A 25413-nucleotide genomic window follows, 5' to 3' on the forward strand; every position below is an offset into this window, starting at 1 on the left:
ATAAACCCCACAAGAAGCACATGAGGTGCACAACACCATTGCTCCACTGCTCACCACTCAGTGCCCAATGCCCAGCCCAACCCAGACACAGATCAGCCCTTCCTGACCAACCCTCCATTAACACCCTGAGCACGGCCCTGCATCAAAGGGAACATCCCTTGGGCCAGTTGGGCTCAGCTGTCCTGGCCCTGCTCCCTCCCAGCTACCTCTGACTCTGAGAATATCATTTGAGGACATAATTGAACAAACCTGTCAGAGATTGCAAGTCAAAACCCAAACGCAAAGCACCTTGAAAAACCTGCATCCCCTGAAGCTTTAAGGAGCCCCCCAAGGGCCATTCCTGACAAAGCCTCCCCAGGGACTCGTCCCAGCAGATCCTTGGAGGCCACAACTGCAGGGAGGCAAAGGCTCTGGGCAGCAGCTCAGGTGCTGAGCAAAGCCTGGCTTGGCTGGAGGCAGCAGAAAGGTCCAGCCCTGACCCCCAGCCCAGGGAAGGCACATCCTGTCCCTCACACCTTGCTCAGGGCTCTGCTGGGGGCACTGGCATGGGGGGTGATGCTGAGGGCAGGACAAGGGGTGACAGTGCCCAGCCTTCCTGGGGCTGTGTCAGGAGGCCACAAGGCTCCAGAGCCTCAGCACAGCAGGTCTGCTCACAGCCCTTGGTGGCAGAGATGATGCTGTGCCTGAGGGGACAAAGACTTGGGATCGCTTGAACTTCTGGCCCAGTCTCTTGATGTCCCTCTGTGAAGAAAAAAACCACCTCTCAGAGGTGGGTGACAAACAAGTGCTGGGAATGGTCATTTGGAGGGGCTGGTCTGTGATGAATGTTCAAAGATGCCTTTGGTCCCACCAGACTCTAAAGTGCCTCACTGGCCCCTTGATTCAAGGACAATCTTCAGTCTGCACTGTTCCTTCTTGCTTGCAAAGGTTGTGTCATGTCATGGTGTCCCTTTGGTTCCAGGAGGTTCTGTGGTGTCACAATGTTCTCTTTGGTTCCAGGAGGTTCTGTGGTGTCACAATGTCCCTTTGGTTCCAGGAGATTCTGTGGTGTCACAATGTCCCCTTTGGTTCCAGGAGGTTCCACACTGTCCTTGCTGGAACACACCTGGTTGGATGTTGCCCCACCTGCAGAGCTGCCTCCAGCTCTGGGGTCCCAGCACAGCAAGGACATGGAGCTGTTGGAGCGAGTCCAGAGGAGACCACCAAGATGATCAGAGGGATGGAGCAGCTCTGCCATGAGGGAAGGCTGAGAGAGCTGAGATTGTTCAGCCTGGAGAACAGAAGGTCTTGACGTGACCTAATTGTGGCCTTCCAGGACTTGAAGGGGCCAACAAGAAAGATGGAGAGAGACTGTTTACAAGGGCCTGGAGAGACAGGACAAGGGGCAATGGCTTCACACTGATAGAGAGAAGGGTAAATGGGATATTCGAAAGAAAATCTTTACTGGGAAAGAAGTGGGGCCCTGGCACAGGTTGTTCAGAGAAGTTCTGGCTGCCCCATCCCCGGAACTTGTTCAAGGCCAGGCTGGATAATCAACCTTGTCTAGTTGAAGATGTCCCTGCCCATGGCAGGGGATGGGATTTAGATGCTCTTTAATGTCCTTTCCAACCCAAACCATTCTATTATTCTGTGACTGGTGGGTGACATGATGGGCAGGGCAATCTTGGGCACAAAAAATATGAAATAATGGAATTTTCCATTCTGAGGGAAGGAAGGAAGGGGCAGCAGGACTGACAGCTTGGACTGATAGCAGGGAGACTTTGCACTGTTGAAGAAATTGATTGAAGGAGTGTCTTGGGGGTCAGTCCTGAAGCAAAAAGCATTCTCATGGCCAGGCTTTGTGAACAAAGATTTGGGAAGGGCACTACCCACGCTTGCTGCAAGCTGCTGATGGCTAAAAAGGCCGATACGGGATAGGCAAGTCCGGTCACAAAAGGCACAGGGGAATGTCTCCTTTGGCCATATTGGCAAGGAACGGTTCTGTCTGCGTTGTCTTTTCTCCTCCAGACTGACTGTGCTGCGTTCCCAAAGGAAGCAGCAGCGTCGTGAATGGTGTGTCTCCATGAATCCCAACTGGAGGCCACAGTGGACCATTGGGGCAGTCAATATGGCCAAGGCTGAGGTGTTGTTTCAGGCAGTCCTTGTATCTCCTCTTTGGGGCTCCTCTCTTGCGGCAGCCGGTGGCGAGTTCTCCATAGAGCACAATCTTCGGGAGGCAGTGGGTGATCCTCCATCCTGGAGACGTGCCCTGCCCAGCACAGCTGCGTTCTCAGCAGCATGGCCTCCATACTGGTGACCCCTGCCTGTTCAGAACAGACACATTGGTCACGTAATCAGACCAGTGGATGTTTAGGATTGAACGGAGGCAGCGCTGATGGAAGCGTTCGAGGAGCCGCAGGTGGTGGCGGTAGATGACCCAGGATTCAGACCCATAGAAAAGAGCAGACAGTACAATGGCTCTGTAGACACTGATCTTTGTACTTTTCTTCAGGTGTTTATTGGACCAGACTCTTTTATGGAGTTTTCAGAAGGCTCTGTAAGCCATTGCTGCCCTGTTGTCTGTCTCTTTGTCAATCTTACTGTCCGAGGAAATGATGCTTCCCAGGTAGGGGAACTGCTGGACTGACTTAAGCTCTGATTCGCAAGAGAACTGTAGGGAACAGAACAAAGGACTCCATGCAATTTTCCTTGACCTCACCAAAGCTTTGGATGCTGTGAGCAGAAAAGGGCTATGGCATATCTTGGAATGTTTAGGATGTCCCCCCAGGTTTCTCCAAATGATCATCCTGAGGATCCTGAGGATCAGGGTGGACAAGTCAGATCTGGTGATGCACTCTCTGAGCCCTTCCCAATAACCAGTGGTGTGAAACAAGGTTGTGTTCTTGCACCAACTCTATTGACAACCTTCTTCAGCATGATGCTCCAAAGAGCCATGGCAGAGCTCGATGAAGAAAACGGCATCTCCATCCGATATCGTACCGATGGAAGCCCATTCAGCCTGAGGCGACTGAAGGCCCACACCAAGCCCCTGAATCACCTTGTCCAGAGCTGCTTTTTGCTGACGATGCCGCCCTCGTTGCTGACACAGAAGCAGCTCTGCAGCGCTTCACATCCTGCTTTGCAGAGGCTGCTGAGCTTTTGGGGCTGGAAGGCAGCTTGAAGAATACAAGCTGCACCTCAGGAAGTCTTCCATCAGCCCCACATCACCGTAGGCAAATCAGAGCCTAAGTCAGTCCAGCAGTTTGTTTTCTCTATTGCAAAATTTAACCCCAGAACTGATCCAGAAACCCTCTGTGTGAGCATGTCCTGCAGCACTGTGTATTCCTCCTGCAAATCCCCTGGGAGGGAATTTCTTTGTGATTATTCCATGTCTAGTTAGTGGCACACAAACTGCCCATCTTTGTGGCTCTTAGGGCTTAGTTATGTTATTACAAGCCAGTAATAGAGCATAGAATGAACTTGTGTAAAGCAAAGAAACATCAGGGGTGGCAGGTCTTGCATTCAGCCCCTCCTCTTTCCCACCTGTGTCCATCCCCTACACAGAGATGGGGCTTTTCCCAAGGGCTTGGCTCCAGGCTCCAGCACTGGGACCAGTTTGGGGCCAGGCAGGTTTGGGGATGGGTTTATTCTCTTTATTTCTCCACATTTCCCACTCTGGTGCTGGCACAGAGGCTCAAGCCCAGTTCTCACCAGTTCACTTGTGATGCTTCTGATGGCCAGTGAAGCTTCCAGGGCCTTGCACCTTTCCTGGCTTATGGCCCAGTTGCTCTCAGCCTCTGAAAAGTAACAGCATTTTCCTTGGAAAGCAGGCCAAATGTCTGGGCACACACAGCAGAATTCCAGGTTAGGGAAATGGCATCTCCAAGGAATGAAATAGAGAAAGCTGAGGGAGACACATGGGCAGCCTGAAAAAGCAGGAAAACGGGATTAATTTATTGTTTTTTTCCTAGCAGCTGCAAGGGAGAAACTGGGAATGATATTCCTGTGATGGAGTGAGGAGCAGACACCTGGACCACAGTTTAGGGCAAAAAGGGAGTCACCCCAAAGGGTGCTTTGCCTGGGGAGCCTGCCTTGATGCTGGGAAAATCCTGGGATCCTCCCATCCCCTAAAATGGAGGTGCCTGGCCCGGATCCTCCCCATGGGGTGCCTGGGTGGGACTCACCAGTCAGGGCCACAGCCAGGCTGAAGCTGAGGCTTCCCAGGAACACACTCAGAGGGAGGAGAACACGCACCGGGTGGGATGTTTGCCAGTCTGACCCTGGGGAAGGGAAGAGCAGAACAAGGCTGGGCTGGGTCCTCTCCCCTCTGCTTTGGCCTCCCTTGCTGGATCCTCAGTTCATCCTGAGCCCCACCCAGGACAGGGACCCTCTTGGGGCTCATAAAGGCAAGAGAGCTGAGGCAGGTCCTTCACAGGCACCAATGTGTGTCTGAGGACCTGGAGATGGATCTTCAGCCTCCAGAGGTGACCACAGCCTGGAATTTGAGTGCTCCACACCAACCCCAGGGCTCCATCCCCATCCCACTGGTGCTTCCCAAGAGAGAGATGCTCTTCCCACCCCCTGCCCACACCCAGGGCGTTGGTTTTCCAAGCATTGCCCCACTTGGACTGTTCCTCTGGATCACTGGAGGTGTTCAATGCTTCCTCTTGGCCTGAACACTTTGTCTCCTGGGTTTCTTTTCCCTTTGTGGCAGAGAAGCCTCAGAGCCCAGGGCTGGCGTTCCCGGCCCCTGCAGGTGAATCCTCTGGGGCGCCTGTGCCAAGGCAGAGGCTGAGGAGACCTGCAGGCAGCCGAGCCCCCGCATGTGCCACATCCCATGGAGCCAGCACAGCCTGGCTGGGGCTCTGCAGCCCCTGGGCTGGAGGGGCAAGAGGCACCTCGGGAAGCCCTGGCAGGGCAGGCTTTGCCCTGAGCTGAACAGGCATTGCCGGGAGGAGGTGGCAGAAAGGACAGAGGGAGGGGAAAAGGCAGGGGAGGGAAAGAGAGGGGAGGGAGAAAGATTGAAAAAGATCAAGAGGCAAAAAAGACAAATAGAGAAGAGAAAAAGACAAGTTTAAATTTTAAATAAATAGAGAAGTCACTGTCTGCTCACAGTTCAAAGGGAGCTGAAGTGTTTGTGAGGGCACAGGAGCCTGTTCAGGGTCAGGAGGTGCTTTTTCCAAGAAGAAGGAAACTCCTGGAAGGATCAGAGCAGAGTTTGTGCTTTGAGACCCCTTTCCCAGAACCTGCAGGTGGGAAAGAGCTGAGTCTGAAATAACAAGTGTTCTCTTGAGCTTTAATGTCTCGTAGCTGCTTGCAAGCTTGTTTAGCTTTGTTTGCCAAGATGTAGAAATGGTAAAAAGCTTTGCCAGTTGGTGCTGGATTTGTGAAGCAGCCCCGGGCCAGCTCTGCAGTAACAAAGAATCGATGTCTGTCCCGAGCGTGTCACTCTCGGCCTGTCACACCCGGGAAGGAACGCGATGTTTGCGGCCACCCCCGAGGCACAAACTCGCTCCGAGCCCGCCGGGGGGTCCGCGGGAAGGAGGAGCCCGTGGGGAGCCGCTCCCTGTGAGGGATCTGGGGAGGGGACATGGAGGGGCACGGGGGGGAACAGGGGAACACAACCCCTGAGGAGGGGACACGGGGGGACACTGGGACCGAGCCCCCCAAGTCCCGCTCCTGCCCCCCCGCCCGCAGCGAGCCCCGAGTCCTGGCAGGGCTGCAGCCCCCAAACCAGCTGGAACCTGGGGGCGGGAGGGCAGCCCTGAAGCCAGGCTTGCTATAGTGGGACTTGCTTAGAGCGACTTAGAAGGGTTTGTTCATAAGGAACTGGCCTGAATCCTGGGAAAAGACAAATGTTTTCTATCTGTTTTTTCTATCGAAGATAAGCAGGAGACAGGAATTTCTGAACAAACTGCAGTAATACCATAAAACATATATTTATATAACAATGCAAAGTTTAGATAAAGAAAACCTTGAAGAAGATTAATCCTACAGCTGTGAGAAATAAAACAAAAGACCTCTCTGTCACAGAGGCTGCAACCAGTAAACAATGTCTAGTTAGAAAAGAAATACATTGCCACAAGACATTCAGTCTTTTAACCCTTTGCCTAAGCCCTAAAAATGTGTGTCTCAGGTGATTCACAAGATGTTTGTGTAGCTTGGAAGGATGTGCAGTGATTGATGTCACTCAGATGGATCTGCACCACGGAATGTCCGGTGTCCTCACTGAAATTCCCCTCCTAAACCAGCCCAAATTTGACTCCTGGGGAGCTGCATCGTGTCAGACACAGCCCCTGTGCCTGCCCACGGTGTCAATAAAGGCACTTTGGCTCACAGTGTGGCCCTGGGTGGGTTGCTGTGACTCAGCCCCACAAACCAGGGCTGTGCCCTTGGGCGCTCGGAGCTGCACCAGGGGGATAAAGGCCCCCGGCCCCCCCCGGTGCCCCCAGGCGTGGCTCTGCCCCCCAGAGCGGGGCTGTGCCCCCCAGAGCGGGGCTGTGTCCCAGACCCCACGGCCCATCCCGGGCTTGGGGCTGAGCGCGGAGCAGGCGCTGAGCTGCTGGATCTGTCTCGGGGCTCAGGGGGACAAGGGGGTGTCACACCAGTGGCACAAACAAGAGATGAGTGGTGTGTGTCAGTCCCTCCCCCTCGCTCTGTCCCTCCCCACTGCAGCCTTTCTGCCAAAGCCCCGAGGATGCTGTGCCGGGGCCTCCATCCCACGGCCCGGGATAAGGGAGATTCCAGCCCCTCCTGGGCTTTCCTGCACTGAAAGAGCCGCACTGGGGGGTCTCTGCTGCCCCACGTCACCCAAAGAGCTGCCCCCAGGGCCGCAGTTTGGGGCAGGACTGAGGGCTCAGGGACTGCCAGAGCAGATCTGAGCTGGGACAGAAGCACACACAGAGACTCACATGTGGGAGTATCCCAAAAGAAATGAATTATCCCAAAATATCCCTGAATTCATTCCACAGTAACTCTGATCCCTCCCCCAATATAGAAATTCTCCCAGAATAACTGAAACCTCCTGGAATACCTGATTCTTCACCAAAAATCCTTTGATTCTTCCCCAAATACTCCAAAAATACCTGAGGTCTCCCAGATATTTCTGAATTATTCTAAAACACCACTGAACTCCCCCCAAATCCCCTGAACTCTCAAACAACTCTCAATCCTCCAGAAATACATCAAATCTCACCAAATACTTCTCAATTAGCTGCACCCACTTAAACTGCCACAAAACATGCAAAGACCCCCCAAACACACTCAGAGCCCACCAAGGTCCCCACCAAACCCCCTTCTGGGGGGACCTTTCAGGGCACTGGTGGTGCTGGGACCCTCCTGGCTGTGGGTGAGGAGCTCTTGGGTGAGCAGGGTGGGGGGTGGGAAGAGGGGATGGTGGGAAAGGTCTGAGGGGAACGGGATAAAAGGGGTGGTTGGATTCCCACAGTGAGCAGGAGGGGAGTGGGACCCCTCTGAAAACAGAGGAGGCTGGAAACTGAGGACTGGGGACAACGGGAAAAGGGATGGGAGAGGTCAGAAAAGTGGGGAAAAAGGGAGGGTTGGACCTCCAAAACTGATCAGGAGGTGGATGGACACTGGGGGGATGAGTTGTAAGGGGTGGGAGAAGAGGAAAAGTGTGAGCTGTGACCCCCAAACTGATCTTGGGGGGGAGGGCTGGGGATTGAGGGGACAATGGGAAAGGGGAGGAATAGGCAGAAGGGTGGAAAATGGGGATTGGGCTGACAGGATGGACAGTCCCATGGGGGTCTTTGGGCAAAGGGGGGATTGGAAAAGGGGGCTCTGGGGTGTCTCTCTGAGCTCCCAACCTGCTGTGGGGTGCTGGGGCTGCTGGAGAGGGGGAGGCACCCTGGGGCAGGGGGGAAAATGGAAGGCTTAGGGTTTATTTATTATTACAAATGATGAGATAAAAGATGTCAATCAAAATTATTTACTACACAATATAAATGCTAAACCTACCAGCAGTATAGTGTGAGACAGGACAGTGCACCATCCTAGAGCAACTGATGAAGCAATTCTACTAAAGCTATCACAAAAGAAGGAATTATTAAGTAGAGATCAATGGAACTCACCCAGCCCAAGGGACCTGGGGAGATCTCTGCTCTCAGCCTCGAGGAGTGACCTTGGTGGGGGTTCCCACCCTAAGGGAGGAATCTCCACACACACACCCCAAAAAGGGATATGTTGGAAAAACCTGCCCCTGTGAAAGGGGATTGGATCTTTAGAGTATAAAGGGATTGACTGACAGTCATTTGACTCCTGGGGTTGCCTCACCATCAGGATGTTAATCTGGGGTTGAAACCAGAGTGGAGTCCCCTCAGCCAACCACTGATACATTTGCAAACAGGGCATTGTTTGCTTGGACATTCCAATGAGGGATGTCCTGGCACAGGCCTAAAGTCATCAAATCCCCTCATCCCAAAGGATTTTCAAGGTCAGGTCTGTGTCCTGATGGATGTTCCTCCCACTCTGTTCACCCAGGTGCCTACAGGGAACCAGGAGGATGAGGAGACAACCAGCCAGGTGTTTTCCCAATGTGAGTCACCAGGAATGTTGGTCACCAAGACTCTACTCTAAGTGGGTCACCAGGTCTTTACCCAACATGGGTTACCAGGTCTGTGCTCAATGTGGGTCACTGTAGATCACTCAAGATTGGTACTCCAATGGGTGATGGAGCTGGAGCAGCAGACGAAGCTCTTCCCGCAGTTGGGGCACTCTGAGGGCTTCCCTTATTGGTGGGTTCGTTGGTGTTTGGTCAAGGTAGAGCTGTCAGTGAAGCTCTTCCCACACTCGTCACACCTGTACGGCCTCTCCCCAGTGTGGATGCGCCGATGGGTGACGAGGTAGGATTTGTATTTGAAGCTCTTCCCGCAGTCGGTGCAGTGGAAGGGCCTCTCGTCTGTGTGTGTGCGCTGATGCTTGAGGAGATTGGAGCTGGTGTGAAACCTCTTCCCACACTCGGAACACTCGTAGGGACGTTCCCCGGTGTGGAAGTGCCGGTGGGTGACGAGGTGGGAGTTGAGTTTGAAGCTCTTCCCGCAGTCGGTGCAGCGGAAGGGCCTCTCCCCGGTGTGTGTGCGCTGATGCACCAGGAGATATGAGCTGCTGTGAAACCTCTTCCCACACTCGGAACACTCGTAGGGAGGTTCCCCGGTGTGGATGAGCTGGTGGGCAACGAGGTGGCAGTTGTATTTGAATCTCTCCCCGCAGTCGGTGCAGCAGAAGGGCCTCTCGTCTGTGTGTGTGCGCTGATGCAGGAGCAGATTGGAGCTGGTGGGAAACCTCTTCCCGCACTGGGAACACTCGTAGGGCCTCTCCCCAGTGTGGATGCGCCGGTGGGTGACGAGGTTGCATTTGCGGTCGAACCTCTTCCCACAGTCGGTGCAGCAGTAGGGCCTCTCCCCGGTGTGTGTGCGCTGATGCACCAGGAGATATGAGTTGGTCTGGAACCTCTTTCCACACTCGGAACACTCGTAGGGCTTCTCCCCAGTGTGGATCTTCTGGTGGCTGATCAGGCTGGAGCTGCATCTGAAGCTCTTCCCACATTCCCTGCACGTATAAGGCCGTTCCCCAGTGTGGATGTGCTGGTGGCAGATCAGGTGGGAGCTCTGGCTGAATCCCTTCCCACATTCCAAACACTTGGAGTGCTTCTCCCTGGTCTGAAGCACCATCAGGTCAGAGCTCTGGCTCAAGCTCTGGCCGCCTTCCAAGAACAGGCTTGGGTGTTCCTCCTCACAGCACGCTGGGCTGGGTTTGGAGCTTCTCCTCCTGGGGCATCTCCGTGGCTTTTCCTCCCCAGTGACTTCCTGCACTCTGGAGCTGTTCAAAACAGCCTCTGCCAGCAGGTTCTGCTGGGGGGATTTGTCCTCCGTGCTCTCCGTGCTCAGCTCGGGGCCTGGGGCAGGAAGGAACAAGCACAGGCAGGGCATTTGCCTCCGGGCCACAGGAAAGGCCAAGGACATCCCCCCAAACCCGGCCCCGGCAGGACGGCGTCGGCAGCGGGGTTGTCCTGCAGCCGGGGCCATGCTGGGATATACTGGGAGCAAGTGAGAATATGCTGGAGGTTACTGGGACAGCACTGAGAGTGACTGGAAGGGGCTATGAGCAACTGGAATAATGCTGCAGGCAACAGAGAAGGAACTGGAAGGAACTGGGACTCACTGGGGGCCATGTACTAAGACCACAACTGGGGCAACTGGAATCGTAGAAAGAACAACTGGGCCTATATCGGGGTACATAGTGGGAGTGTCTATAACCATACTGGGGGGGACTGGGATTGACTGGTAGTTACTGGGTCTAAACTGGGGCAATCAGGGAGTGACTACGACCCTCCTGGGAGAAACTGGGATCACACTGGGACTGACTGGCACTATTACTGGGGCCAATTGGGACCATGCTGTGGGCATGTGAGATACAGTGGGAATAGCTGGGCTCATACTGGGAGTAAGTGGGCTCATCCTGGAGGTGACTGGGCACATACTGGGAATGACTGGGCTCTGGGAAGCACAGAAGGGGCAGCAGGGGGAGGACAACCTCCCTCCCACTGCTCTGCATTCCCAAAATCCTTGTTGCCACTTCCTGCTCTGGCCCTGAACACCAGATCTGCTCTGGGATCCCTTTCCCTGGGGACACCTCCCTGCCCTCTCCCCACCTTTCTGCCTCTGGAAATTGGCACTTTGGAGCCCCATCCCATTGTTTTCTCCTTCCCTTCCCTATTACTTTTGGGATCCTTCTGTACCTCCATTTCCTGGGCTCTGGGAACCCCCCTGTCGAGCAATTCCCAGTTTTCCAGGCCCCAGATCACCCTTTCTTTGACTCCGGGATCCTCCTGCCCCCCCTTTCCTGACCATCTTGCCTTTACCAGCCACAGGATCCCCCTTTTCTTTGGCTCCAGGGACCCTCAGGCCCCCAATCCCAGCCATCCCAGCTCACCTCACCCCACACCCCCTTTCTTTGACTCCAGGACTCCCCTGCCTCACCTTTCCCACCCATCCAACCTCTCCCACAGTCCTTTACCCTGGCACCCCCTGGACTCCCCTTTTCTGGGCACAGAGACCCCCTGCACCCCCCAACCACCTCTCCCCAACCCCAAGTCCTGCATGTTCTTCACTTTGGGATCCTCCTCAGCCCTCATTTCCAGGCACTGGGATGCCCCTGCACCCCCTTATCCTGCATCAATATCCCCCTGCACCCCCTTTCCTGGCCAACCCTTCTCTTACATTCCCCACACCCCACTTTTCCTTGACTCTGGGACCCCCAGGACCCCCACTCCTGCATTTCCCAGACATCAGGCACCCCTTTTCTGAACACTTGGGGACATCTTGAACGCATTTTTCTGGCCATTCTGGGTCTCCCTACGCCATGATCCCCCTTTCCTGACATCGGTGACCCCTGGACCCCCATTTTCTAAGCACAAGGTTACCCTGGACCTCCCATCCTGCTTATTCAAGCCCCTTCACCCCCTCTTTTCTTGCCCCTGTGACCCCGTGGAAACTTTTTTCCCCAGCACTGTGTCACCCCCGCACCCCTAAGATTCAGCCCAAAACACCAAGATTCAGCCCCCAAAAAACCTTGCCAGAAGGTCCTCCTCTCTGGTCTCCCCACTTTGGGGTTTGGGGAGTCTTCCCTGTCTGGGCTGTTGGGGGTCCCACATGTATTGGGGGTACCCCCTCCCCAACCTGTCCAAGAAGGGCCTGACCAAGGCACACCAACCCCCCCCAAGGGGGGTCCCCACATCCCCCCGCCCACCAAGGGGCTCTGCTGGGAACCGACACCGGCACCCCTAAAAACACCGCCCGGAGACCCCCCAATAGCCCCCAAGGGGCATTGGCGGCTCAGCTTTGGGGTCCCTCAAGTCCCACCCATCCCCCCGAACACAACCCAACCCCCCAGAGCCCCCCCAGGCTATTCGGGGCTCGGCTCGGGGGTCCCGCAGCACTTTGTCGGGGCCCTTTGCCGTCCCTGTGTGCAGCTCCGGCCCCACCCTGCGGCAGCCCCAGCGCGGGCTCCAAGAAGCGGCACATCCTGGTGCCCTTGGGGGCTTTGGCCGGGCCCATCCCGGCTCTCGTGTTCCATGGCACAGCCCGCACGGCCCTTGGGGGGGCAGCGGGGGCACTGTGCAGTTTGGGGGGCCCTTTCTCCTTCCCACCCTTTTCTCCCGCTCACCAGAATACTCCTCGCGTGCAGCTGGAGCGCTGGACAAAGGAGGAAAAGGAGGAGCGTGGGTGTCCCCTCCCCTTGTCCCGGGGGTGTTCCTGGGTCAGCCCCAGCCACCCCATCGGCAGGGCAGGCCCTGGCGGGGCGGCCGGAGCGGGTTTAGGAGCAGGTGTGGGCACCGGGCTGAGAGAGAACAGGTCTACCCGCCGGACTGAACAGGTTTACCCACGTGGTCACAGGACTATGAGGGAACAGGTCTACCCGCTGGACTGGGTGAGAACAGGTCTAGAACAGGCTAAAAGAGAACAGGTCTACTCGAGGGATGGCGAGAACCAGTATGCCTGACGGACTGAGAGAGAACAGGTCTACCCGCTGGACAAAGAGAGCAGTCCTTGGTGGACTGGGGAAAGGTGCACCCAACGCAGAGAGCAGGTCTACCCGCCGAGCTGAGAGAGCAGCTCCACCCTCCGGACTCAGCAAGGTCTCCAGGACGTGCTGACAGAACAGGTCTGCCCAACGGACTAGAAGAGAGAACAGGTCTACCCGCCGGACTAGGAGTACCTGCTGGACTCGGGTGTGCTCAACGGAGAGAACAGTCTGTCCGCCAGACTGGGAGCACCTGCTGGACTCGGGTGTACCAAACAAAAAGGTCTCTCTGCTGAGCTGAGAGAGAGAACAGGTCTACCCGCCGAGCTGAGAGAGAGAACAGGTCTACCCGCCGAGCTGAGAGAGAGAACAGGTCTACCCGCCGAGCTGAGAGAGAGAACAGGTCTACCCGCCGAGCTGAGAGAGAGAACAGGTCTACCCGCCGAGCTGAGACAAGCCGACCAGAAGGACACACAGAACAGTCTTCCCACCGGGCTGAAAGAACAGGCCCGTCCTAATACACGTGGGTCCCCCGGCAGCCGAAACAGAACCCTAAAGTGGAAAGACCAAAGAAAGAGAACTTCTGGGAGGAATTGTTTGGTTTTATCTCCATATTTTGGAGCGGGTTTTGGCTGAATCTTGATGTTTTGCAGTTTTGATATTTGTGAGGGATTTTTGCCTGACTCTCGGTATTTTGGAGCTTTTCATGGACACCACATGCCTGGTGACTTCTAGAGATGGGGAGCAGAGAGGGGCCATAGCTGAGCTGGGGGACCCCCGGCAGCCTGGAGAGGGGGCAGTGTGGAAAAGGGGGAGCCCCAGGGCCCTGAAGGGGGGCCTGGAGAAGGGGGAGCCTGGACAGCGGGACCCCTGTGCATTCGGGTGGGATGAGATGCCATCATTTTTGGTCCATGACTGGCCTTGCCACCTGCCAAGTGATAGAAAAGAAGAGCTTGTTCCTGGGACTTGGGCCTTGAAGGAGAAACATTTTGTGTACACTGAGAAGTTTCCAGCTTGAATGTTACACATTGGCTGGTTTCAGCCTGGAAACCCCATGAACCCTCCCTGAACAACTGGTCAAGGAACTTGGAAGGTAATTAACAATGAACTAATTTTCCAGAAAAATGCACAATTTTAAAGGCAATTCCCTCAGAGTAGCTGTTATTATATAGTTTAGAAGGCCTTGAACTGACTGAAAATTGCACTGGGCTTTACTTGCATCTCCAAAGAATTAGCAAATAAAGAAAAGAATGTTCTGAAACATGTAGGGGTGACAAAAGCAGTGGATAAAACAAAGGAAGTGATTTAGAAATTAAAAATAAATTATTGGAAGAGTCTGGTGGGGAAAGAAAATAGTAATTGAATATCCTGAATAAAAAGTACTTAGAGATCTGGGAAAAAAAATAAAGAAATAAAGAAATAGTAGTTTTTCTCAGTGCAAAAGGTTTTTCCTGGATGTTGTGGGTTACAAATGCTGATTTGGAAGTTATAACAACATATAATTATAGTAACATTGTAAAATACTATAATAAGTCATAAAAAATAATAGAGAAATTAATGCAAAAATTGACTATTTTTGAACAATAAGTTGGTATTTATACAGGCATTGAAAACATTGACACTGATATTTAACAACAAATGTGGTGCCCCAAATTTATCTGGGAGATAAATATTCCTTAACTCTCCCTGAGATCTCTGGGACAAGTCTCAGCACCATCTGCAGTCCCTCAGCTCACCAGTCTGACCTCCCTTGGGACTTCACTGCTTTGGTCCCCAAGCCCAGGGCTGAGGGCAGAGCAGCACCAGAGGAGCAGAAAGTCCCAGCTTGGCCCAGGAAACCAACACAGGGACTTGCCAATCATGCAACATAAATCTCCCATTTTCTACCAGCTTTTAGAATCCAAAAGCTTTGCCTGGGGAACTTTTGTCGGGACCTGTCGGGACCTGGATTGTAATGAACTTTTTAAATTTAATTCTTTTCAATGTTGATGTGGGACTGGGGGAATAACTTGGAGCAGCCAGTGACATCCACACCCTCAGCTGGTCACATTTCCCTGGGACAGAAAAAACTTCTCAGACTCCAAGTCTAAAATTACAGTTCAGGCATCAGCTTTTACCCACTGAGGTTTTCTCTCCTGGTTGTGAGGAGAGTGAAATTGGGTGTGCAGACTGAGAATTGATTAATCCTAATTAATAATTACACCCTGGACCTTCTCATGGCTGGAGCTGCCTGAGACAGAACACACATATTTTTGAGTTTTCTTCCTGTCACCCAGAAGTCAAACTGTGGAACTCAGTCCCTCAAATATCCTTTTCCATTGGCACATCACAGGTCTGAGACACCACCCCAAAATGTGGAGGGACAGTTTTTAATGCCACACTTTTCAGTGCTTTCAACTGGGGTGAGGGACTGGAGCAGTTCTAGTAAGAAATAATTATAATAATATTGTCAAATACTATAATAAAGAATATAATAATTCTGATAAATTCATGTGTCAAATTGACTTTTTGAGTGCTGAGAGCACTTGAAAAATAATTTGGTATTTCTACAGATATTGAAAAACAGCCCTAAAACTACACTTAAAACCAGCACTAAACCAGCTCTTCAAATGTACTAAAACCAGCCCTAAACCAGCCCTTAAAGGAGCCCTCAAGGAGAAATAAGTGAGCCCTAAAGCAGCCCCAAACCAGCTCTAAATTAGCTCTAAACCCAACCCTAAACCCAGACCTAAATCCAGCCCTAACCCAGCCCTAAACTGGCAGGGGGTTGAACTGGATCCAAGGCCAGAGGAGGAGTTGGGTGTTTAACTAATTCCTCAAGCTCAACCCACAGAATCCCAGGATTGTTTGGGTGGGAAGGGCCCTTAAAGCTCATCCCTTTCCAAGCCCTGCCGTGGGCAGGGACACCTTCCCCTGGCCCAGGTTATTGGCACGTTTTCCTCTTTCCAAGCACTGAAGGATTTACAAGATTTCCAAATCAAACCTCTGACTCTCCAAAGTCTCGGCTCTGACTCTCCAAAAGGTGCCCAAAAGCTGCAGAACTGCAGGGTGTGACCCCTCCCCCCTAACCAGGCAGGGTATTTGGGGGTTGGAAATGGTTTGGGGGGTCTGTGCGGTGTTTTGGGGGTCTCTGGCAGGTTCTCTGGGGTGTTTTAGGAAGTTCTGGGGTGTTTTGGGGGCCTCTGGGAGAGTCTTGGGGTTTGGGGGGGGGGGGAATCTGGGGAGTTTTGAGGGGCTCTGGCCGGTCCAGAAGGGGATTTGGGGCATCCTGGGGTAGTTTTGGGGGTCCCAGGTGGGGGGTTCGGGATCTGAGGGTGCTTTGGGGGGTGGGGGGTTGGTGGGAGGGCCCTGAGAGCAGTCCCGGGGTGGCGGGAGGGGCTTACCCGGCTGTTCCACGTTCTCCGTCACGGCCCACACGGCGCGGGGGGTCCCGAGAAGGAGCTGCGGGAGGGACCGGGGAGAGCTCCGGGGAGGGGAACGAGGAGAGCTCCGGGAAAGGGACCGGGGAGAGCTCCGGGACAGGACCGCGGGAAATGCGAGCAGTGACGGCAGAAATAACCAATAGACTCTCAGGACGGAAGAGTGACAGGCACAGAAGCCAATGGGCGTTCGGCGCTTTCTTCCAGCCCCGCCCCGCTGGGCCCGCCCATCGTTTCCCGGGCGGAACTTCCCCGCCCGCCCCGATCGGCAGAAGAGCCCGGGCAGGGCCGGGCCGGGTTAGATGGGGCCGGGCAGGGCCAGACAGGGCCGGGTAAGGCAGGGTCGGTCAGTCCCGCCGCGGTGCCCCGGGCGCTCCCCCCGCCGCAGCCCCCGCTCCGCCGCTGCCGGGCCGGGCCTGGCGCTGGGTCGGGCCCCGCGGGCTCCGCTGCTGCTGTCGAGGGCCGAGGGAGCCGCGAGCGGGGCCGGGCTCGGCGCTCCGAGGGGATGGGCAGGGAGAGGCTGCGGGGGGCACAGGGGAGGCCGGGGGGGTCCCTGGGAGCCCGCAGGGAGCAGCGAGTGCCCTGCGGAGCCGCCGAGATGCTGCCCGGGCTCTGCCAGCAGATGGATCCGGGCCGGCTGAGGAGGGAGCTGCGGGACAGCTCGGGGGGCGCGGGGGCCCTGCCTGGGGGCGGCACCCACGAAAGCCGCTCTCCCTCCCTCTGCCGGCGGGCAGGGCAGGGAAAATCCAACGGAGGGCTCGGCACTTGGCGTGGGGAGCGGGAGAGATCCCTCCCCGAGCACCAGCGCGGGCAAATCAGACTCCCAGTGGGCGTGGGAATTAAATTGGTACTGCCGGAATGAGAGCAGGAGAAGGAGAACTAAACCCGACCAAGCCCTTCCCCCCACCCCTCCCTCCTTCCCAGTTCTCCTCCTCCCCCCTCAGCGGGACAGGGAGCTGGGAATGGGGGTCCCAGCCAGTTGTTGGTGCTACTGCTCAGGGAGAGGGGTTGGAGTCCTTGCCCTGCTCCCCTGTGGGTTTGGGATTATCCTCTTTTATCCTCTTTCTTGATGCTGAAACAAACTGCAGAAATTTTCTGATTTTTTTTTCCCGTTTTTTACCCCCAGCTTTTGGATACATGAGAAAATAAATCATTGTACCTCTATGAACAGGAACTGCTGGAAGGTTCCAGGGCCGGCCCAAAACTGGGCTTAACACCCAAAAACATGAAGGAAAAGGAGAGGACAAGGTTGGGAATTGGTGGTTGTTTCATGAAATGGTCCAAGTGTCTCAAATCTGGGGAAAATGTGAGTTTGGGGGGTGGAAAATGAGCTGGGGATGGAGCCTCTGTGGCTTTTTCCATCATGTGATTGGGTTTGGTTTCCTTATTAAACTGTCCCAGCTGAGCCCGTGGGGATTGGCATTTCCCCCTTGGATTGTGTTCCCCAGCCCAGGGTGGAGCAGAGTGTGTGAGCAGCTGGGAGGGATCAGCTGCCCCCGGGGTTAAACCAGGCCAGGGTGGGGGGTGAAGGGTGCTGAGCACGGGGCTGGGACCCTCCCAGCTGCTCCTGCCCTGGGGACACCCTCAGCACCAGCCTGGCTGTGCTCCCGCCCAGGGCACCCTGGGCAAGGCAGAGCCCGGGGGGATGAACGTGCCCCGGGGTCCCAGCGCTGCTCCTGAGCAGGAGGCAGTGCCAGCCCCTCCCGGGGCCAGCCAGGCCTGGAGCCACAGCCTGGCAGCTGGGCAAGGCCAGCCCGCAGGGAGGAAGGGCTGGGGAAGGCGCTGCCACCCCTGGGGGGCACAGAGGGGACAGGGGCACCCTCAGCTCCTCCTGCCACCACCTCAGCTCGGACAACACCCCGAGCTCCCGGGGCCTGCACAGCTCCTGCTCCAGCCCAGGGCTTTGCCAGGATGCTCCTGTGCTCCTAAAATACAGCACAGAGAGCTGATAATGCCCCCAGGCACTCACAGCTCTCCTCAGCAAAGAAAACTGATGCCATAGGAGTTATCCTTGTAATATTTATAAGGAAAAATAAAATAAATGGAACAGGGATCAACTGACACAGAGCAGAAATACCTGTGGCTGCTGCTGTCCAGTCAGTGGCAACTGCAAAGGGTTTCTGTACTTATTAAAACTCTATAAACCCCCCCCATCAATGCCCAGCAGGTGTTCTTACGATCACCACAGTAAATAAAATTATTCCCAGCCCCTGCACCTGGTACTTCCCCACAGGTAAAGATTTTCCAGGTGAGGACCCCCTGCCTGTGTTTCCAAAGGGAAGACCCAAAAGGATGTTTTTCCCTGTCCAAATGCTGGAATTGTTAATAAGGTTTCACTGATGCAGCATTTTGTTCCTGTCCCCAATCCCCAAATCCCTCCTGCTCCAGGCTGCAGCTTGGGGCATATTGGAGTGGAAACCAAGGGGGGGGAAGGGGGGGAAAGAGGTGATGGAAGCACAGAAATGTCTCTCCCTCACAGATTTCCCCTCCTTTCCTCTCTCCCAGGTGTCTTGACTCCCACCCCCAGGCCTGTTTTGGATCAAAGCTCCAGGAGATTCCTCTGGGTGGGGGCACAGCAGCTCCCAAACCCCTCCCAAGGGCCCCTCCAGCCCTTCCCCCACCGGCCCCCAGTGGGTCAGGGGGATGGAACCCACCAGCCTTCCCCACCCAGAACCATTTCCCAGCCCTGGGCAGGGCCTCTACTCCAGGGAAAGGCTCCTTCTCTCTCCCAGCACAAGAGGGCAAAGAAAAGCAGCCCCAGCGCAGCCCCAGCTGTGGGTGCTGAGCAGCAGCTGCAGCTCCAAAGCTGTTCCTGGGCTGGGAAGCAGGAGGGGGATGCAGATGTTTCCTGTGCCCTCTGCCCAGTGCAGAGGGAGGGGCAGGAGGGGCAGAGCTGGGGAGGGCAGAGGTGGTGCTGGGGCCGGGGGTCTGTCCCTGCAGCAGGGCGGGGACACCCCTGGCTGTGCTCAGGGGGGCTTTGCTCACCTGGGGCTGCATCCGGGGCTCTCAGGGACCCCTAACCCTGACCCCCCAAAGGTGCTGCTGCAGCAGCCCTGGAAGCAGCTGTGGGACACACCCCACGGGGGTGGGGGGAGAAGAAACCCCCGGGAAGGGACGTGGGAGGGTGTCAGGGGATTTTGCTCCCTGTTCCCCAGGTGCTTGAGGCCACCAGAGAGCAGAGCCAGGAAAGGGTCTCGTTTGTTTGTGCAGGTGATTGTTGGACAGGGATGGCAGCGCTGGTTCCCACATTCCCTTACTCAGCTCCCACATCCCCCCTGAGTGTCTGTCCCAGCCCCATTTTCTCCAGGCTCCGTGTGACCCTGAGCTCTCCCCGGGCTGTCACACCCTGTCCCTGCCTTGAGGGGACCCCGGGGGGGTGTGTGACCTGGCGGGGGGCACAGGATCCTCCTCAGCTCCTGGAGATGCCGTTCAGGCTGGGACAAGTGGGCTGTCCCCTTTGTGCCACCCACCAGGACACTGCAGAGGGGGATGCCGAGCCCTGTCAGGGACATCAGGGATCAGGTGGGAAGGGACACCATCCCCCCCAAATAGCCCCTGGGGGCAACTCCTCTGCCAGCACAAGGGACAGCGCCAGGGTGGCCGCCAGAGCCCAAATGGGACAGTGGGGGCGGCTGTGGTGAGGAGCCCCCATGTCCTGGAATGCCAGATCCTGTTCAAGGAATGGGCATGGAAAAAGGGGGAGATTTAAGGCATCCATCACTCCCCACCCCCAGAGCCTGAGGCAGGGTGTCCTGGGGCAAAGCTCCCTGGGGAGACACCCCAAGTCCCTGCAGCCTCCCTGAACAGGGGAAGGGGGAGCTGAGTGTCCCTGAAAAAACTCCGTTCCATCCTTTGGGGGTCCCAGCGTGGGGTGTGGGACAGCAGCCAATCAGAGCCTGGAGAAAAGCCCCCCAGGCCCCTTCTCCCTCAGTCCGGGCCTCAGTTTGCCCACCCTGAGCAGCCCTTGGGGACCCGAGGGGTGGCATCACCCCACCCCCATCAGCACCCCCACCAATCTGGGGGCCCAGCAGACACGACCCCCCAGTCCCTGCACCCCTGGGATGGGGCGTGGGGGGTTGGTATCCAGAGGAAGGAAAACCAGGGGAAATGACAAGGAGTTGCAGCGCGAGGTACTGAAAGGAGAAAAGTGTTTCTCACTTCCCAGAATGGTGAAAATAAAAGATCAAGGTGTTGATCCTGACCTCTAAGAGAGGAGAATCAATAAAATATAATTGATTCATAAAATGTTGAAATCAAACAATAAATATCAGATGTATTTAAAAAATATACAAACACAGTGTTGTGGAACTGGCACGTATTCAGTTCAAGCCCTGGGGACTCCTTTATCCTGCCCTCTAATTAGGAGCACTTTATTAGGTTAATTAACCATTGATTCATTACTCTCTTTGCTCGTGTGACAGGCACAAGCCAGCACAGGCTCCACAGGCTGTAGGGCTGCTGCTCCTGCCAGGACTCAGGGCATTGGTTTTATTTGCCCCCAAAAGGGAAAACAGCCCCAAATCCCTTTGGCCGAGCGGAGGAGGGAACAGATTTGCGTCAGAAAGGACCATACATCTGTTTTCCCCACCTTGGGAAGAACAAACCAAAGAGAACTGAGGCGAGACCCGCCTCAGTCCGGCCCTGGAGCGCGGGGAAGTCGCGTCGCAGCCGCTCCGGCTCCGGCAGCGGCACCGCCGGGTCGTGCTGGGGAGGGGCGGGAGGGGGAACGGGGAGGGGAAGGAGAAGGGCCCTGGGGGAGCCGCCCCGCAGGGTCCCCGCCGGGCCGTGGCACTGAATGAGCCGCCTCGCGGGACGGGCGGAAGGGGATGGAATGAAATACAGAGAGCAGAGGGAAATCCAACCAAAGAGCCGCCCCGGGGGGTCTGCGCCGCCCGCGCCTGGAAGAGCTGCCCGAGGGACCGGCGGGGTGGGGATGGAGGAAACTACAGAAAATAAAAAAAAAAATAAATAGAACGAAACGCTGCACTGAGGGGTCCCCGGTACCCCCGTGTCTCTGAAGAGCCGCCCCGCGGGACGAGCGAAGTGCGAATACAAAGCAGAGAATGAAGGAAATGGAACAGAGATCGGCACTGAGGGGGCCCGACTGGCACTGACGAGCCGCCCCGCGGGACGGGCCCTGTCGGGAGTCACCGGAGGTGGGGGCGAGGTCGGAATAGAGCAAAATGCGGAGGATAAAAAAGAAAACCAAAAGAGCCGCACCGGGGGAGTCTCCGCCACCCGATAACTGAAAGAACTGCTCGGCGAGACGGGCGAGGAGGAGCGGCGGTGAAATAGTCGCCCTGGGTGGGGTGCGGGAATGAAATGGAATGGAATAAAATAGAGAGAGTAGAATAAAATGCACTCAAGGAGCCTTCCCGAGTCACCGAAAGAGCTGCCCCGAGGGACCCGCTCTCGGGTGTTGTCAAAGGGCTGCACCGAGGTGGGACGGTGTTCGGTGTCCCCGAAAAAGCCGCATCACTGGGCGGGGACAGAAGGGCGGCACCGAGGGACGGGAAGTGTGAACGGAATACAAAACATTGAATAAAGTACAATAAAAGAACCGCACCGGGGAGTCTCCAGTGCCCCGTGTCACTGAAGGAGCCGCACAGCAGTAACTACAGAATAAAATATAACGAAAAATATAAGGAATAAAACATCTGCGACAAGGAGTTTGTGCCGCCCGGTACCTCAAAGAGCTGCCCCGAGCGATCAGCGGGGCGGCCCCGGGGGGTGTGAGGGGGCGATGAGCGGCACCGAGGGGTCCCCGCCGGCCCGTAACACCCAAAGAGCCGCCACGAGGGACTGACCGGGGCCGAGCGGCGGCAGAGCCGGAGCCGGGAAGCGACTGGAGCGACGGAGACGAGCGGGGTGTTCCCAGACGGGTCCTCTCAGCCCTCAGGCATCGGGGAGGCATCGGGGGGTTGTTCCCAGCCGGTTCCGCTCAGCCCGAGGGCACCGGGGGGACATCAGGGGGTTGTTCCCAGCCGGCTCCGCTCAGCCCGAGGGCACCGGGGGGGACATCGGGGGGTTGTTCCCAGCCGGCTCCGCTCAGCCCGAGGGCACCCTGGGGACATCGGAGGGTTGTTCCCAGCCGAGTCCGCTCAGCCCGAGGGCACCCTGGGGACATCGGGGGGTTGTTCCCAGCCGAGTCCGCTCAGCCCGAGGGCACCGGGAAGACATCGGGGGATTGTTCCCAGCCGGCTCCACTCAGACCGAGGGCACCGGGGGGGCACTGGGGGGTTGTTCCCAGCCGGCTCCGCTCAGCCCGAGGGCACCGCGCTCGGGCCGTCCCGCAGTTCCCAACCAGCTCCCCCCGCACGGCCCGGGCCCCGCCGAGCCGAGACACGCCGGGAAATCGCCTCCATGCACTAAAACCCCTTTTAATAAAGTGTTTATCCCGTGACCTGCCCGGCCGAGCAGCCGCATCTCAGTGCCACAGCCCGGGCGGGGATTGGAGCAGCGGGGGAACCGCTGGCGGCAAATTCGGGGCACAACAGCGGCTTTGGGTCCACTTGGGCAGGTTCGAGCTGGGAGGGAAGCGCGGACAGAGACGCACGCGGGTTTCGAGAGCCCTGAAGAATTCCTCCAAAATACGCCCGAATTTCTCCCAGAATAGCTCTGAATTTCTCCCTCTCCGATATCTCTGAATTCTCACCAAATAACAGAAACCTCCTCAAATACTTGCGAGTGCTCCGAAATATTTGAAAGCTCCCGAAGTACTTCGGAATTCTCCCAAAATACCCCTGAATTCTTCCCAAAGCCGTCTGAGCTCCGCACAGGCTCCCACAGAGGCTCCTGTGTCTCTACGAGCGGGATTCGAGGGAGAATAAACAGAAGTTTCCTCCGAACGATTAAATTTACCCCCCGCCCCGAAATTAAAGTTTCATTATAATGATCAAACTTCCTCATTTTCTGCCTCCAATTAAACTTTTTGTTCCATAATTAACGTTTTCTCACTCAAACATTTTTCCTCCAATAAAGTTCCCCCCCCCGAAATAAAATTTCCTTTCTAATTACAACTAACTGAAAATTAAACTTTCTCCCCATAATTAAAGAGTCCTTCCCAATCTTACTTTTCTCTCTCAATTAAAATCTTCTCTCTCCGAGTAAAGTTTTCTCCCCTCATTAAGGTTTTCTGCCCCAATTAAATTTCCTCTCCAGTTAGAATAATCTTCCCGCATTAAAATGCCATCAATTAAAATTTCTCCTCATAATTAAACATTTCTCCTGCAATTAAATTTTCTCTTTCAACCCACCTGTTTTGGCTCCTCCCGGCACTGACCTTCAACAAAACCAAACCAGGAAGTATTCAAAGAATTAATAATTATTTTGATTTATTCTTAATGGAGGTTTTTTTTTTGGAGAATTTTCCTGCAGCTCCACCCTCCAGCTCCATCTGCTTTTCAGCCCTTTCCCAAATTTTCCAGCTTTTCTCCTCAGCTGGGCAGGGCAGATTATCCGAAAATGTGGATTTGGGGGTGCAGGAGGGGGTCGCTCTGCTCGGAGGGTCCCCGAGGTGACCCCAGAGCGGCCACGAGGACCCAGCGCGGTTCCCTCCAGCCCTTTTGATCATTTCCTTAATGTAAACCCTTCAAAAATAAGTGTTTTGTAACTAAATCACCCACTGCGGGGTTTAACCACAAAGCCTCATTTATTTTAAATAGTTTTTGAGGTTTTTCTTGTAATCCGTGGCCTGACAGCACCAAAGAAAGGCTGTGGGAAGGGCAGGTCAGCACAGCATCTTCTGTAAGGGTGTAAAGGTGACTGTGAGAGGAAGAAAAATAAGAATAAACTTGAGAGTATGGGAAAAAATAGAAAATAAAAAAGGAAAAAAATGAAAAAATCAGAAAAGTAAAAACTAGAATGAAATATAAAGACATAATAAAAAGAAATTATAATAGACTTTAAAAAAAAAGTAATGGCAAATTTTTTCCTACTGGGATTTTGGGGTTATCCTCTTTTATCCTGTTTCCTGCTACTGGAAGAAACTGGGGCAAATTCCTACTTTTTTTTTTTTCCCCTTTTCTTTTTTTTTTCCTTCAGGTTTTGGATACATGAGGGAAAAAAATAAAAGTATTTTTACCTGTATAAAAAGATGGTGCTGGGCGTTCTGGGACTGGCCCTAAACTGGGATTACCACCCAAAAAAGCTGAAGAAAAAGGAGGAGACAAGGTTGGGAATTGGTCATAAAATGGTCCAAGTGTCCCATGGATTTGGGATTCACATTTACTCCGTGGCTTTGCATCCCACAAAACTCTCCCCAGAGAGATTTTTGGAACAACTGGTCACCTCCATTCCCAGGAGAACCCCAAGGCTGTTCCAGGCAGGAACCTGCAGCCAGTGTGGGTTGGAGTGAGGGCAGGGCAGGGGTGGAGATGGGTGAACAACACACCCAGCACCCCCCAGGTGGGACTGTCCCAGGCCTGTTGGGATAAAAAGCAGTTTTGCTTCATTTCAGACCCATTTTGTGCCCTGATCCCTCTCCCTGAGTTTTTGGGGGTCCCTTTTGGATGCCTCACCTTGTCCCTGCAGCAGCCACACCACGATGCCCACCAGGACCAGTGTCCCAACCCCTCCAGGTCCCAGCAGAGCCCAGAACCAGTGAGGACCTGCAATGGGACCATACTGGGAGCAAGGGAGGAAGCAGCTCTTCTTCCTCTGTGCTCCCTGCTCTGCTTTTAATGCTCTGCCTCAGCTGCAGGTCCCCCACATCCCTCTGCTCAGCGAGGAAACCTGCCCAGAGCTTACAAACATCTTTAACATTCTCAATCCTTCCCCCTCACAGCTCCCCGAGCTCATTTTAGCTGCCCACAACACACTAAACTCAACCACAACCCCAAAACAAGAACTGGTTCTTACTGGTCCCTTCCTCTGCCCTCCCCTGCAGTGTCTCCTTTGCAGCAGGTGAGACATCACTTGTGGAAACCAAGTGAATTCCTGCTCAGGGTGGGATTTGAGGAGTGGGAAATGCCTGATTTGGGGAATTTTCTTTGCAGGAATGTCAAGCACTGTTTTCCCTTTGCCGGGTTTAGGTGATTTCAGCCTTCAGAGAACCAGCACTCATTTTCTTTTCCCAGCTCAGCCTTGGCTCTGCCATCTCTGTGACCTGGAAAGATTTTGTCTCAAGGACTTGCACAGCTGTGAGGTGTTTTCAGTCCAGGCCCCCTGGGTGACCCCACAAGGTGCTTCAGCCCCACCTGAGCCCACCCCCTGTCTCCCCACCCTGTGCAGGGCAGCTCATGGAGCCCCCAGGACAGGGGATGGTCCCTCTGGACCTGCCTCCTGAGGGGCCTCTGCCACCCCTGAGGGGGCACAGAGGGGACAGGGGCACCCTCAGCTCCTCCTGCCACCCCTGGGGGGCACAGAGGGGACAGGGGCACCCTCAGCTCCTCCTGCCACCCCTGAGGGGCACAGAGGGGACAGGGGCACCCTCAGCTCCTCCTGCCATGAGCTGATCTCAGACAACACCCCGAGC

At 55.2% G+C, this 25413-nt stretch overlaps 2 protein-coding genes across 2 annotated transcripts in view; one reads left to right on the forward strand and one right to left on the reverse strand.

Moving 5' to 3' along the window:
* Positions 1 to 15909, reverse strand: part of LOC139673815 (zinc finger protein 850-like) — a 262338-nt gene extending 246429 nt beyond the window's left edge. Inside the window, exons 1-2 of the mRNA XM_071559634.1 lie at positions 15903 to 15909; positions 8803 to 9892 (exon numbers count right to left, since the gene is read on the reverse strand). Coding sequence (XP_071415735.1) covers positions 8803 to 9668 — 866 coding nt within the window. The 5' untranslated portion in view covers positions 9669 to 9892; positions 15903 to 15909. The remainder of the gene's footprint in view (positions 1 to 8802; positions 9893 to 15902) is intronic.
* LOC139673817 (zinc finger protein 850-like) overlaps positions 1 to 25413 on the forward strand; it is a 584874-nt gene that overhangs the window by 485707 nt on the left and 73754 nt on the right. The gene's annotated exons all lie outside the window — the stretch shown is intronic.

This window comes from Pithys albifrons, chromosome 7 (assembly GCF_047495875.1).
Source record: "Pithys albifrons albifrons isolate INPA30051 chromosome 7, PitAlb_v1, whole genome shotgun sequence".
Classification (NCBI taxonomy): domain Eukaryota; kingdom Metazoa; phylum Chordata; class Aves; order Passeriformes; family Thamnophilidae; genus Pithys; species Pithys albifrons.